General features: G+C 45.1%; 1 protein-coding gene across 2 annotated transcripts in view; it reads right to left on the bottom strand.

The window, feature by feature from the left end:
- The window catches only part of RFC2 (replication factor C subunit 2), a 30,253-nt gene extending 14,406 nt beyond the window's left edge, over positions 1–15,847 (bottom strand). Inside the window, exons 1-4 of one of the 2 annotated variants that reach the window (XM_069226898.1) lie at positions 15,611–15,847; positions 9,112–9,181; positions 5,916–5,957; positions 3,528–3,634 (exon numbers count right to left, since the gene is read on the bottom strand). In XM_069226898.1, coding sequence (XP_069082999.1) covers positions 3,528–3,634; positions 5,916–5,957; positions 9,112–9,181; positions 15,611–15,753 — 362 coding nt within the window. In that variant the 5' untranslated portion in view covers positions 15,754–15,847. The remainder of the gene's footprint in view (positions 1–3,527; positions 3,635–5,915; positions 5,958–9,111; positions 9,182–15,610) is intronic. The other variant, XM_069226899.1, reaches the window with a different exon arrangement.
- Positions 15,848–16,196: the final 349 nt, after the last annotated feature.

Raw genomic sequence — 16,196 nt, 5'->3', positions numbered from 1 at the left:
CAGCCTCTCTCTCTCTCTCTCTCGCTCAGCCTCTCTCTCTCTCTCTCTCGCTCAGCCTCTCTCTCTCTCTCTCTCTCTCGCTCAGCCTCTCTCTCTCTCTCTCTCGCTCAGCCTCTCTCTCTCTCTCTCGCTCAGCCTCTCTCTCTCTCTCGCTCAGCCTCTCTCTCTCTCTCGCTCAGCCTCTCTCTCTCTCTCTCGCTCAGCCTCTCTCTCTCTCTCTCGCTCAGCCTCTCTCTCTCTCTCTCGCTCAGCCTCTCTCTCTCTCTCTCGCTCAGCCTCTCTCACTCTCACTCTCGCTCAGCCTCTCTCACTCTCACTCTCGCTCAGCCTCTCTCACTCTCACTCTCGCTCAGCCTCTCTCACTCTCACTCTCGCTCAGCCTCTCTCACTCTCACTCTCGCTCAGCCTCTCTCACTCTCACTCTCGCTCAGCCTCTCTCTCTCACTCTCACTCTCGCTCAGCCTCTCTCTCTCTCACTCTCACTCTCGCTCAGCCTCTCTCTCTCTCACTCTCACTCTCGCTCAGCCTCTCTCTCTCTCACTCTCACTCTCGCTCAGCCTCTCTCTCTCTCACTCTCACTCTCGCTCAGCTCTCTCTCTCTCTCTCTCGCTCAGCCTCTCTCTCTCTCTCTCTCGCTCAGCCTCTCTCTCTCTCTCTCTCGCTCAGCCTCTCTCTCTCTCTCTCGCTCAGCCTCTCTCTCTCTCTCTCGCTCAGCCTCTCTCTCTCTCTCTCGCTCAGCCTCTCTCTCTCTCTCTCGCTCAGCCTCTCTCTCTCTCTCTCGCTCAGCCTCTCTCTCTCTCTCTCGCTCAGCCTCTCTCTCTCTCTCTCGCTCAGCCTCTCTCCTCTCTCTCGCTCAGCCTCTCTCTCTCTCGCTCAGCCTCTCTCTCTCTCGCTCAGCCTCTCTCTCTCTCGCTCAGCCTCTCTCTCTCTCGCTCAGCCTCTCTCTCTCTCTCGCTCAGCCTCTCTCTCTCTCTCGCTCAGCCTCTCTCTCTCTCTCGCTCAGCCTCTCTCTCTCTCTCGCTCAGCCTCTCTCTCTCGCTCAGCCTCTCTCTCTCTCTCGCTCAGCCTCTCTCTCTCTCTCTCGCTCAGCCTCTCTCTCTCTCTCTCGCTCAGCCTCTCTCTCTCTCTCTCGCTCAGCCTCTCTCTCTCTCTCGCTCAGCCTCTCTCTCTCTCTCGCTCAGCCTCTCTCTCTCTCTCGCTCAGCCTCTCTCTCTCTCTCGCTCAGCCTCTCTCTCTCTCTCGCTCAGCCTCTCTCTCTCTCGCTCAGCCTCTCTCTCTCTCTCGCTCAGCCTCTCTCTCTCTCTCGCTCAGCCTCTCTCTCTCTCTCGCTCAGCCTCTCTCTCTCTCTCGCTCAGCCTCTCTCTCTCTCTCGCTCAGCCTCTCTCTCTCTCTCGCTCAGCCTCTCTCTCGCTCAGCCTCTCTCTCTCTCTCGCTCAGCCTCTCTCTCTCTCTCTCGCTCAGCCTCTCTCTCTCTCTCTCGCTCAGCCTCTCTCTCTCTCTCTCTCGCTCAGCCTCTCTCTCTCTCTCTCTCGCTCAGCCTCTCTCTCTCTCTCTCGCTCAGCCTCTCTCTCTCTCTCTCGCTCAGCCTCTCTCTCTCTCTCGCTCAGCCTCTCTCTCTCTCTCGCTCAGCCTCTCTCTCTCTCTCTCGCTCAGCCTCTCTCTCTCTCTCTCGCTCAGCCTCTCTCTCTCTCTCTCGCTCAGCCTCTCTCTCTCTCTCTCGCTCAGCCTCTCTCTCTCTCTCTCGCTCAGCCTCTCTCTCTCTCTCTCTCGCTCAGCCTCTCTCTCTCTCTCTCTCTCGCTCAGCCTCTCTCTCTCTCTCTCTCTCGCTCAGCCTCTCTCTCTCTCTCTCGCTCAGCCTCTCTCTCTCTCTCGCTCAGCCTCTCTCTCTCTCTCGCTCAGCCTCTCTCTCTCTCTCTCGCTCAGCCTCTCTCTCTCTCGCTCAGCCTCTCTCTCTCTCGCTCAGCCTCTCTCTCTCTCGCTCAGCCTCTCTCTCTCTCGCTCAGCCTCTCTCTCTCTCGCTCAGCCTCTCTCTCTCTCGCTCAGCCTCTCTCTCTCTCGCTCAGCCTCTCTCTCTCTCGCTCAGCCTCTCTCTCTCTCGCTCAGCCTCTCTCTCTCTCGCTCAGCCTCTCTCTCTCTCGCTCAGCCTCTCTCTCTCGCTCAGCCTCTCTCTCTCGCTCAGCCTCTCTCTCTCGCTCAGCCTCTCTCTCTCGCTCAGCCTCTCTCTCTCGCTCAGCCTCTCTCTCTCTCGCTCAGCCTCTCTCTCTCTCGCTCAGCCTCTCTCTCTCTCGCTCAGCCTCTCTCTCTCTCGCTCAGCCTCTCTCTCTCTCGCTCAGCCTCTCTCTCTCTCGCTCAGCCTCTCTCTCTCTCGCTCAGCCTCTCTCTCTCTCGCTCAGCCTCTCTCTCTCTCGCTCAGCCTCTCTCTCTCTCGCTCAGCCTCTCTCTCTCTCGCTCAGCCTCTCTCTCTCTCGCTCAGCCTCTCTCTCTCTCGCTCAGCCTCTCTCTCTCTCGCTCAGCCTCTCTCTCTCTCGCTCAGCCTCTCTCTCTCTCGCTCAGCCTCTCTCTCTCTCTCGCTCAGCCTCTCTCTCTCTCTCGCTCAGCCTCTCTCTCTCTCTCGCTCAGCCTCTCTCTCTCTCTCGCTCAGCCTCTCTCTCTCTCTCGCTCAGCCTCTCTCTCTCTCTCGCTCAGCCTCTCTCTCTCTCGCTCAGCCTCTCTCTCTCTCTCGCTCAGCCTCTCTCTCTCTCTCGCTCAGCCTCTCTCTCTCTCTCGCTCAGCCTCTCTCTCTCTCTCTCGCTCAGCCTCTCTCTCTCTCTCGCTCAGCCTCTCTCTCTCTCTCGCTCAGCCTCTCTCTCTCTCTCGCTCAGCCTCTCTCTCTCTCTCGCTCAGTCTCTCTCTCTCTCTCTCTCTCTCTCGCTCAGCCTCTCTCTCTCTCTCGCTCAGCCTCTCTCTCTCTCTCGCTCAGCCTCTCTCTCTCTCTCGCTCAGCCCCTCTCTCTCTCTCGCTCAGCCCCTCTCTCTCTCTCGCTCAGCCCCTCTCTCTCTCTCGCTCAGCCCCTCTCTCTCTCTCGCTCAGCCTCTCTCTCTCTCTCGCTCAGCCTCTCTCTCTCTCTCGCTCAGCCTCTCTCTCTCTCTCGCTCAGCCTCTCTCTCTCTCTCGCTCAGCCTCTCTCTCACTCACAAACACACACACACACACACAATTGTTTCTACTACCAGAGAGACACCCACTTCAGGATATTCTCTTAAATATCAGACCACTGCATATGTTCATAACTTGTGATTCATTGATCAGGCTACCCTATCCCATAGCTAGGCCACCAACTACTTTTGGGCAGTGACTTACAGCTTCTACCAAACCCCCACCCTAGTGTATTAAACTCTAAACGAGGCACTAATTTAGGCTGAGATGCAGCATCCTTTGAAGAGCGAAGGACATTACAATCAAAACTGCTGAAACTGTCCTAGTGAGCCAGACAGCAACAGTTATCCTGGTACAGTGTTCTTTAAACACATAAAATTAGGTGATGTTTACCTATCATTGGATGCATTAAGCTCCAGAACAGCATCTTTTAGTGCTGGCCCTAAAAGAGCACGAGCCAAACACAGGATACTTGTTGTTTTCCCAGTTCCTGGCGGCCCCTGGTATCAAAACGCCAGACATATGCAAAGGGGGGAAAAAAAAATCCATCACTTGTTACACAGAGAAAGTACGGCAGCGACCTTGAAGAGTAATACTAACATTTCAATTTTTCAGCACAAACCTTTGAGGAATTATCAGTCCAGACCATTGAATAATTAACCTAGGGAAAGGTCTACAACGGAATTTCATGTACTGAATTAGTGTTTTCTATTTTGGACCTTCTGGGAAAGAAGGAGGCATTGCCATTAATCAATATATTGGAAGGTGAGAAGCCTAGAGCACTGTCTTAGGAGAAAATCACAGTTTTTAGCTTAACTACTCAAAACAGATGACAATGTTTACACAAATTCCAGAATGTAATGAAGTGCCAGTCCGTTTTTTTTTATATAAATACCTGGCAAAGCTCACCACAATAATCTTCCCAAATAATAGTAAGAAAAGCACCCACTTTTTAGTGGTGTACACTTCAGGACTGTCCAAATCCTGCATGAAAATTTAAGACGCAATTTACTTTGCCTTACCGTAAAGCCTCAAAACCTCCCATGGCTATTAATGAGTTTCGTTGGGGCATGCATTACCTTTTCAATGTTCTGAGCCTGTAACGTAACTTCTCTCCCCAGACTAGAGTTTGATAAAAAACAGGGGTACAGGTGCAAACTTAGGAGAGTCTATTCAGAGTTTTATATAGCGTATAGCTACCCTGAGACTTCCCAGCTCTAGAACAGTTTCAAGGTGTCAACTAACCAGTAAGAGCCAATTTCGCCATATGTAATTTCTGGATATTCAAAAATGGTTGTCTGGAGCAGAGGGAAAGTAGCATATCTATATATATATATATATATATATATATATATATATATATATATATATATATATATGTTGCTCACTATAATGCTAGCATTCTGCTGTCAAGGTGGCACTTACTTGCATTTGGGGTTGTTATAGTTTCATAGAGGGATTTGTTTGTCATGCTATGTTAACCTCCATTCACTGTCCTGCAGGATTCTATTAACTCTTGACGCAACTGTGTGTTAATGAAGCACTGTCCAAAGGAAAGTTTTAAACTCCAAAATAATTTTTGGGAACACAAACCTACTCCACGAAATATCCTCATAGACAATGGATACATTCCTCTTCTTGTTGATCTGGCTATAAACTTCATGTAACTATACTTTTCTTTTGAATTCATCTATATACTGCCGTAAACATTCAAAATTACCTACTTTCCTCTTTGCCTCAGTCTTTGTTTTGCAACTAATTTCTTGCACTTCAATCGGTCCATTTTCCACACTGACTGATAAATGTTTGATGATTGCAAAGATCTTACGCTCGTTTTAAAATGTTTTTCATAAACTCCAAGTTACACAATGAGGTGTTTGAACAAAAGTACTCTCTCTGGTCATTAAAACAAAAGCATGAACCTTGCAATCTCAGTGAAAGCAATGATGAAGATATCTAGTGGTTTCTAAAACTGCTCTCAGTTGAGGAACGGGTCATACAATATATGCATTAGCAAAGGTACAGAGCTGTACTTCCCTTTTTTTTTTAGATTCACGACCCACTTCTTAGAACAACAAACTTTTGCGACCCATCTTGCTTTAATGGACTTAAGACATGCAATTTTATAATGTAACTAAAGCATTGTCACACGTGGGAGCGCACTGTCGTTTACAGACAGCCCATTTTCCACTGAAATGGCCACCAAATTTGCAGAGACACATGCTGCACACAGATGATAATGTGTGGAAATCGTGTTTCAGTGCCTTGGTTTGCTTTGATCCGATTAAAATCTGTTTCCATTACACTTCAGAATTACAAAAAATGTGCTTCATTTTTCCTTTCCTAACTACTGAACGTATACAGTTCATATGCAGGTATTTACATTTTGTTGTATTAAAAAAATGACATTCAACAGCTTTTACCTTTCACACACAGTACCCCGATAAGATGTGACATAACTAAATTTACTTTCGCTGACCGCAAAGTGAAAGGAGTTTCTAAACATCAATCCCCATGTTAAAAAATAAAATAAAAACAATAAGCAGCAATTTCTAAGATGATATAGCCTGACCTGTAAACTGTGTGTTTGAAATGCAGTAAATGTGACAAGATAAATACAGAATTTAAAGGCATCTTTATTTATTTCTTTGACTTTTTACAATCATCAAAAATCTGGTCGCTATCAACACTCTGGGAACACTGGAGTAGAGGATACTTTTGCCTACCATTTACACATCCTTTGAAGTCACCATGCAAGGATTCAGAACTCCAAATACTTACAGCAATAATGATATTTGGTACATTGCCCTCTCTTGCAAACACCTAGAAGACACAAGGAATCACAACAATCAACTAATGTATGAAACTTACGTAGGGAGACCTCTCCCAGCAGAAACTTAAACTGTTTAAATTTTGACAATTACAAAAACCTATCTTGTGTGCAGTGAACAGAATGACAGGACACAAAAGTGACCTACAGGAACAAATGATGAATAGCATGAATTGTTAGGGGGCTGCACAGAAGACAAATGAATACCTGTACAACTATAATTAAAAAAAAAGTGGATTAGCTATAGTTACTAGCAAATGAAGAGTCACAATAAAAACGAGCTTGCTTTATTTGTGAGTGTTTTTTTCATAAGTACATTTGTGAATTTGACATATTTTGAAAAGTTGCTGTGTCCCATAAACCAATTTCTTCGAAATGAAGGCACTGAAAATTGTCAGAGTGGCACATTTACATTAGCACACTGAAGACTGGATGTGTCAGGACTCCACAGACCCCCGGCAGATGCAGCAAGACTCCTTAAATGAACAGGCAGGCAACAGCGTTACGTCCATCTGATGAACGTGATCTTGTTTTCTCAAGTTCAAGGTGAACCTAATTGCTTTGGACCTGATTAAAGCAAAGTAACATTTGGATATGGCAACCTTGGCTACACTCCTCTCACAATTAAATATATTGATTATGGAGCATAACATACATAGAGGGGCTTTAAATCAGCCCTCTTTAACCATTGTGGTTTCCACACTCATTTACATTTTGGTTCTGCCCACCACAACAGAGCACGGAAGCCCACTTGCACTGTGAGTGACTTAATTTTGCCTGATCACGTTTATATCCACTCTGCCAGGGATAGTGGGCAAACACTTTACTCTGTCCATGTTTTTGTATGTATGTATTTATGTAGTGCATGACTAGTTAGGAAGTAACAAAGCACTGTAAACTACTTTAAGAGAACAGGTGATTATCCACAAGATTGTGTACATCAAGTGGTGGGAATCGCCCAAGTACATTTTACATACATTTAGACACATGGGCAGTAAATGATTTGCCCAAAATCACATAATGTTAAGTCTAGCACCGATACTAGGCTTCAAACTCAAGTCAGAAGCTCTAGCCACCAGGCCACATTTACAGCGTTTTTCTTTTATTCTTTCATTTGTTGTCATCTCAGTAAGTGTCCTATGATGTGAATTAAAATCAAAAAGTCTTTCCATACCCGTTCCAAGTACACCTGTCTGCTTGAAAGCACCAATATTGTTCCATTAAAATTATAAGCAATATATATATTATTTTTTTTAATTAAAAATGTTCATTGCAAACACATGCGTGTCATGGTTAGGTGGCAGCAGGTTTTCTTTTTGGGCATGTGCTTGCAAAAACAAACAAAAAAATAATAATAATAAGATAACCAATTCACCTTCGACCTGTTTGCTTTGACACGGCTTGTTGTAACAGCCACCAGCGTCTCATCTGTCTTCAACTCCTGTATGGCTTATTCAAATGCTGTTACAATAGGCTATGCGTACAGTGCGCAAGCTCTTTCCCGCAGCCACTAGGTTTTCTCCGTTAAAGGTTCCTGTGCTAGTGTACCTGTTTCATCTAATCTGTCCCCCACAATACTGCACCTTCCACGTAGGTCAAAACGACCCCTTCCTACATCGCAAGCTGTTTTTGCAAGGTGAATCCCTGTCATGCCAAATTCTCAGCGTCCGCTTGTCTGCACTCATTCAGTTTTTCATCCCCTTCCCATTGTAATCAGGAGCTCTCAATGCTTGCACAGAATTACTTGGAAACCTAAAAAGATGCATATATTAGGAATGAAGAATGACACAGGTTTGCAGAGCTGAGGGCCTGGCATTTGAGTCTGAGCATGAAAGCAACCACAGAAGGGCCCCTGGCTTCTGCACCCAGAGTATACGTTTATATTAACAGCAATCCATGCACAAAAATAAGTGCATCCTACAAGAACCACGATTTACAATTGTGCCCCAGGCACCTCAGCCAGGGAGACCAGCATGCAGGCTGGGAACATTGTATACAAACATAAGCATGCAAGCTGTTAAGAGCTCCCTTTGCATTCCTCCAGTGTTGAGGTCATGGGTGGGTGGCGCAAAAGGGCCATCTACCCTTCCGAAGGAGAAGAGTTGTGGGTGTGCTCCATCTTGCTGATTGAAGCACACAGCTGGACCAAAATATGTAATAACAGGCCCAGGTTTTGTCACATCCTCCAGAAGGCAGGATAGTTATTTATTAGAACCTATTAGTTAATTTAAAAAAAAAAAACTTTTTTTTTTTTTTTAAATAACACATATTTTCCACATTATATCATGTTTTGTTTGTGACAGCCGAATGTCAGTTTGCTCTGCGCCTGGAGACTACAAAACATCAAGAATATTGCTGAAAACATGAATTCCTCTTAAGTCCTCCCCCTCTCAGCTACATAACGGTATCGAGCAAACAAACAGATCCACGCCTGAACTCAGCTGCACCGCAGAAGGCAATGAATCGGTCATCAGTTTTCGTAAAACTGAAAGAAAGTACAAATTATCCTTCTATGGCATGCATAAAGTGCAGCATCACAAGCCTGAAGGCACAACCCTCTTTAAACTGCAACAAACCCAAGAACGGTGCGAGCAAAACCAGGAGCTCTTGTGAAAGACGTTTTTCAACAAATGAAAAAGTAGCCCCAAACCAATGCCATAAAATGGCCGCTGTGTAGGTTTAGGAGTAGTTGGGTGGTACTCTCGGGGAAGGCCAAACTATGGAAGACCCATGGCGTATAGACGCTATGGACAAATGGGGAAAACACATAATGGAGCGACAAGGGTGCCAGCAAATGGGAAGCCAATGGGTGGGCTAAAGCCCACGAAGTAGATACACCACGTCTCGGTCAGAGGCAGTGCGTGTACGCCATCTAGATTAGAGACCTAAAAATGATGGGTTTGTTTTCAAAATGTGGACAAATGCAAATACACTTTCTCTTTATATAGGCCTCTTAACAAGTGTGAAACGTATTATACAATCCAAAGCATGACCCAGCAGACGTCCCACCAATTTCAAAAGCACAAGTAATTTTACCAATGTAGCTAAGCAGACCACCTGCAATCTGTGTACGCCAGCACCACCATAAGAACAGCAGGTCTGAACAAAGGCGAAACAAAGCAAATCTAGAAAAAGTGATATACACACCTCTAACCTGCTGACAGTCTCTTCATTTCCAACTATTTCGTGCAGCTTTATCGGCCTGTATTTTTCCACCCTAATAGAAAAAATTAAGAACTGCTTATTAATATTTGCATAGCGATTATGTGAGAGCGTTTGAAAAGAAAAACATAAGAATGTGAGAAATACATTAACACAAACACGTGATATTAAAAATAAACTTCCAAAAAAAGAAGAACAGGTTTAGTCATTGGCAACTAAGGCTACGTTTGAAAAACAATGACAAAAACATCTGGCAGCGCAGTCAGAACTTCCTTGGGGATAAAGAGGGGGCCCATAAAAATGGGTGTCTCTCATGAGATTTACAGGAGGAAGATGAAGGAAAAGGTAGGTAGTTGATGGTATGAAGTGTAGCAGGGATGTGCTCAGGCACTACATGTGCATGATAGAGTAGAAGAAAGCTTGAGGTCACTAGCCATAAGGCCTTTGCTTTCTGAAAACCCATGTATAACAATTTATTAAAATACATTGGATTTTAATGTTTGTATTTGAGATATTTCATTTGTCACACTTTCAATACACAGTACAAAATGTAATTTGCCAAACATGCTCATTCACACTTCCTTCTTCTCTCACTTTAGCAATCAGTGTTTTCATATAGATCTGTTTTGTAAAGGCTTACTTATCTGGTCTGAACAGAGTGCATTACACACTAAAAGTACTAGCCATCACACAGAAGTGTCAATACTTTGGAAACATCTCGAGTCCAATTCATTAGCTACTGACCTTTTTCTAGAAGCAAACATGGCTTTACAAGGGGTTCAGAGAGCAGCAGGAGGCAACTTACATTGCCAGTTGTGCTGTACCAGTGACAGCCACAGGGCTCGTTTGTCTAAATATTTGTGGACTGCAAATAAAACCAAAGCATAAAACGACAAAACGCATTTGTCAAATTTCTCCTTCAGAGACGCTCTACCCATTAGTGCTGGTGGAACTGCCTCCTATTATACTTTTCTACACAGGAAAGCTAATGATTAAGAAAAGCAAACAGCTGTAAAAATACTGCGTAGCGCGCACTTAAGCAAAAACGCAGTAAGAAAGCACCACAATGAAGAGTCTTTCCTTGACTGTCAGTAAGGAATACACGACTAACAATAGACTAATGTTTTCAATCAACGTTTGTTCCCTCATGCTCTCGAGGGCACTCATTACATTGCTCCCAAGGGTGCCCAGACAAATGCACACTTAGAACTATCTACTTTTTGTCATGGTCCCCTTCCACCTCCACAGTGATGACCCCCTACAACTCTTAACAGGACACCCTCACATATAGCCCTGCCATTTTTGTGTAATTACTTGCGCCCCTGTGGTCAAATTGGGGTCGTTCGAGATGATCCGTCTATAATTAGCGCTACTTGGTGTCCTAGTTTCCCCCACCATACCTTGGGCCTCACACCTTCTTTGCTACAACTTTCAACAGTCACACTACTCTTGTGCCTCCTGAGGCACTGCGCCAAGCCCTTCCATCTTTGGCACTGGAGAAGCATTCTTCCCACTCCCAGATACCCTCTTATCTCCGTTGCCATTGCTTGTATAAAAACCTCCAATCGATGTGGCTATTCTTGTAACTGCCCAAAAGCCCTATTGGACAACCTACTAATTTTGAGGTGTGCGCTAACGTGGAGTAAAATCTATGTACGTTAGCTAGTGTATCTCCTTCAGAATCACTATTTTTTGTAATTGCATCTCCTCCAATGGCAGTTTACCTCTAAAAATCTGGAGATCCTTCCTTGGTGACCACTTCTGTTGGTTTACCCACAAAAAACTGTTAATATGAAGCTAATAATGATTCAGGTTACCTACACTTTTCTTGTACTGTTTTTCAGTTATGTACCTCTAGGAAGAAGCTGAAGTTAGTACCTTTAGTGATATATGGTCATGAATAAATATGGGCTGCGAAAAACTAACAAGAAAGATCATGAGATGAACGAATTAAAGAACGTTTAAAGATACTTAACAGAGTGGATAAGAGGCCATTTAGTTTCTGAACTTTCTAAGGTGGTGTTTATTCCATCTGGTCCATGCAAACAGGTTGGGTACGTAGGCTCCAACACTTTCAATTCAACTTTAATGAGGTTACGCTCCATGCGATAATGAGCAATAACCAGTTACTCTGGCATACTGTTTTTCCTTGCTAAAAGATTTCACACACAGTCTTACTATCCGTTTCTAAATATTCTTTCAAAAGTCATTTGATACAGGATGTACCTTTTATAAGACACTCTTACAGAGCATATTTTGGAACAGAAATGCCCCCTGCATGGCATGAGGGTTTGCTCTCCTGCCCCTAAGTGTCCATCTACATGTTAAACTAGTATCCTGACTAATTCAGGCCTTGGCATCAAGCTTATCCAGCATAAGCATGAAGATAAAGCTGTTCCATGACAATGTGAGGTCCAGGATCCATCCTAAACAACAGGAGGGGTGTGCCCTCATAGGAGACAGTGGGCTACTGTCTCTGTCTTGAGTGTTTCACACAAAGCAGTGGTGGCAGCGTACTGCATTTTATTATTTATAGTAAAACCTGACATTTTTCTCCATTTCAGTGTGGCTCCAGTCCAATGCCAATCCCCACCCCCCCCAAACCCTCACCCCCCGGTGTAAAGTTCCTCCGTTATGTGAGGCCCAGACACTTGCACTGACAACCCATGAGTGTGATTGGTGAGTGAGGTGAGTGTGTACGTACTGAAGCCAGTTGGAAACATTTTGGATGCCTCTGACTTAGCACAGCAGAAGAGAGAATGTCATGTCAGCATAGCCAACCCAGACCAATTATGAAGCCCAAGACAGTGGATCCACATCCACTGTCTGACAGATATGAAAGAAAGTGTTTTAAATAGCCCACTTTGTTCCAGTTCCAAGTTCTTAATGATCAAGAAAAGGAACACATCTCAGAGTACTAGAAAGACTGTGGTGTGATCAAGGCTGGTGCATACTTGAACGTTAGTCCATCCATTTTCTTCTGGAGGAAATTATATTCTGGCTATCTCCTAGAAGCCGGTCTGACTGACGAGAGAGGAGTGTGTCTGGTCCATTTAGGACTAGAGACTGCCCATGATGAAAAGCAAGGATGTTTCCAGCATGAGGACCACCAGAGAAAGCAGCCAACATGTAAAAAGAAAAGGAGGAACCTCTGTTGCGAGTAGGTCTCCCCAATCTCTCTAGGTAGCTCCTGCTGAGAACTGTCCCAAAGACTGCACAGGAACAAGTACTGCTGTTTCCACTAGCAGCTGTCGTAAACTGCAATCTGGTGTTGTTGCAGCAGAATCCAAAGAAAGCGGGCATGTTTCTCCATTCATGTTTAAAAACTCTTAATAAATAAATTATTAAAATGTGATGTGGCAGCGTAATTTGCCATTGAAACGGCCACAAAATGTCCCAGTGAAATGCAGTTTTAGTGATAAAACTATATAGCTTACAAGTAAATGTCTGGAATTCTGTTTTCTGCAAATATTTATCGTTTGCACATTACTAAGTAAATCACACTTCTGTATTACAAAGTGCTTTCCTAATTGCTGATACATTTTGAAATGTGTTCTGTTCATTCACAAGCTATTTAAATGTGTGTTATAAACAAAACTTGCATACTATACCCTTTCATTTCACAACCGTTGTCAGTTCACTTTACTTAATCCTCTAACTTTGTAGGCAGAGAGAGAAAAGTAAACACAAATCTCCAAGATAAATTAAGCAGCAATTTGTAAGACGACAGAAGCTGACCTGTGATCTTTCTTTGAACGCACAGCAAATGCGTCAAGATGAAGACAAGATTTAAAGGCATCTTCAGTGCTCACTCACTTTACGAATGAACAGAGCATCTGTTTGCCAGCTAGAGCACTCTCGCAAGAATGGGCCAGTACGCCCAAAAGTAGCTCACCCTAATAAAATATGACTCGCCATAGCGGGTAGTTTTTCGAGGCCTGTTCCATAGTTGTGGCTCAGCAGCCTATCTGCACTTAGACACCCACCTCCAGAACGTGGTTTGATGGCGTTTTAACACGGACTTGGGGGCGAGGGGGTGTATGGGGCAGAGCGTTTTGTTTTTTTAATTAAATCTTTCTGCAAGCACTTAAGGAACGATCACAAACTGAATGTCTTTCTACAATCATGCAATGTTCCCAATGTTCCCTTCTAGAGCTAGTCTTATATATGATGCATTCTCCATCCTTCACACTCATTGGAATAGGAAATACAAAGCCGAACCTGCAACGTAATTGACGGTCCACGCACTTATACAGCATTTTCAGCATCCCAATCCTTAGTAGATGGAATGCCATGCAGGGATACCAACCGTTAACAGTAAGTCTGGCTACTAGGAATCTCTCTAGTAAATTTTAACCTATTTGTATTTTCAGTCGACTAATTAGCATGTAAAGTGTAGTAATATTTATGAATGGATTTTAAAGATAATTGTGCACGATACATAATGAACAAAATCGTTATCTGTGCCACCTTACCACTGGGCCCAATGCTAGCCACTTACAGTTTTTACGCGCTCCCCTAATACTACTCCTCATTTGCCAAACCCATCAGACACCTATCAATGTCCCTCCGAACACTCACTTGGACAGGACTCATGCTCTCCTTGGTTTTTGACCAGATTCTAGCCTTCTAACTATTCAGAGGCACTCTAATAATAGTTGTATACAGGATTTCATACCACAACGCTGCCATTTCTAGGCACTGTAAATAAAAAGGTATTACTATTAGTGAGCAATATATAAACTACAAAAGAATTGAAAGCTGAATCAGCCATGTCAATATTAGAACTGGCTATCTGCTGATTGTCCTTTTGGTGGGTGACGTGTGTTCAGTTCATGGTGCCATCCTGCCACTCAACTGCCAGAATAGACTAGGAGCTAGCCAGATAATGGTTCCAACAGCTAATCTCGTGCTATAACTTGGATATACCACAGCCCCTAATGAATCTTCTTGACTGTGTTCCAATGCTGTGCAAAGACACCTTGATACATTCATGGAACAGGGGCATTTTAAGTGTGCTACACCAAGGAATGCTGCAGACTGTAAAAAGTGCAGGATAGGTGTAAATGATGCACTTCACTGGCAATCACTAATCCCTTTTTTCTAAAGGTGAAAGTTCTACTGGAAGTCAAATGAAGCACCACAGCCGACACGCTGCCTGCAAACTCAGCTGAAATCAATCCCACATTTAGGTGCCACTTCACAAATTTGCAAGGGGGTAAACTGAGTTTTAAAAGTGTTTTTTTTGGCCTGAAGCTTTTTATCATGCACGCAACCTGGGCATCATCCTGGACTCCACACATCCCATGACCCGTCAAGTCAACGCTGTCTCATTAGCTTGCTTCCACACCGTGTCTCCTTCGGAAGATCTTCGAGTGAACCCACCGAGACAAGAAGGACAGTCACCAAGGCTCTGGTCAGCAGCAAACTGGACTACGGCAACACGTACTATGCCGGCATCACAAAGAAGCTACAAGCAAGGCTACAAAGAATCAAGAACGCAGCAGCCAGACTCATCCTGGACATCCCCACACACAGCCACATCTTCACCCACCTCAGAGACACCCACTAGCTCCCAGTCGACAAAACGCATGACCTTCAGGCAACTGACTCGCACCTACAAGGCACGTCACAACATCAGACCGACTACCCAACCACTCCTGAACTTCTACACCCTCGCCAGGCAAATCGAATCCTCCCATATCGCCACCATCCGCAGAATCAGGAAAATCACAGCTGGAGGCAGATCCTCCTTCTACCTTGCAGCCCAGGTATGGAATGCTCTCCCACTCAACCTCAGGCAGACTGCACCCCTGAAACAATTTAGGAAGGAACTCAAGACCTGGGTTTTCGAGTGATCAGCACTCCCACAACAGTGCCTTGGAACCCCACAGGTGATAAGCTGTGCTCTACAAGTACTGATTGATATTGGTAAAAAGATGTGTTCTGTAGGAATGTGAGACACGTGTGCGTAATTATACTAGCCACCTTTTATATAACACCGAATGCAAAGCAAATTATTTAATCACTTAAGTAATTGCCCGCTAACGCATCTTATATTAAAAGAAGAAGAAAAAGTGCAAGAAGTAGTTGCCTAAAACAGACGCAATCAACTATGAACGGATGATACACACAGAACTCTACAGTACATGGAAAATAACAGTTACTTTACCGGCATTATACCCCACAACGTAGATCTCTTCAGTGGGTGTATTAACTCATCCACGAGCGATCTTAAAACACAGCACTGAGGTATTCTTAACTATAGCCAACGTGTACACTAGGACCTTCACACTTTCAATCATTCCTCGCCCGTAGCACTGTACAAACCCTTGACCCCGCTGCTTAGATCTTTAATCTTTGGCTGCCTGTTCCTCCTCGGTGCACCCGTCCACAAGCTCCCTTGTACACTGCCCTTACTTTCGTTACTCACCACCCCCCTTGCTAACGATTCTCCCTGGATCCTACAAACCCTCCTTCTTACCAGGGTAAATCGAATGAACCGGAAGTGCCCTTGCTCCCGGAGGCGGCGGGAGGTGCTGTGGACGGTGTCGCCTTACTCTGCTGGGTCACTGGCGCCTCCGACGGTGCAGTGCTCGGACCCGTCTCCATCTCTTCGGTCTCCATCCCCGCAGCCGACTTCCCGCCAGCGCGTTCAACGCAGCGTGCGCACGTCACCTATCACCACCGCTCAGCCTCACGGTGACAGGCTGAGAACGTGCGCGCGGCGTGCGTAGACTACCGTGTCACTAGACCGTGAATAACAGACAGCATGTCAAGGAGGAGGCCATGTTAGGTGTGGGTAACACAGCGGAGTTCTAGAGTGCTGACATTTCAAAGGGCCGAGAATGGTCCGCCCGTAAAAACGATGCAAGGTATGCAAGCAGCGGAATCGCTGCTTTTGGTATGAAAAAAGCTGTACAAAACAGTATAAACGCACACTTTCATTCTGCCACTCAATATTTCAGATCCCTCAAGCTTCCCAAGTGCATGCGTGAGTAGCACACCGAGCCCGGTTTTCCCAGTACATTCATTCTGGGACTTGTATCCCGGTGTTATGAGGAGAAGCA

Source organism: Pleurodeles waltl, chromosome 3_2 (assembly GCF_031143425.1).
Source record: "Pleurodeles waltl isolate 20211129_DDA chromosome 3_2, aPleWal1.hap1.20221129, whole genome shotgun sequence".
In the NCBI taxonomy this organism is placed as follows: domain Eukaryota; kingdom Metazoa; phylum Chordata; class Amphibia; order Caudata; family Salamandridae; genus Pleurodeles; species Pleurodeles waltl.
Note: the sequence above shows the minus strand (reverse complement) of the source record. Positions and strands in the feature narration are given on the sequence as shown.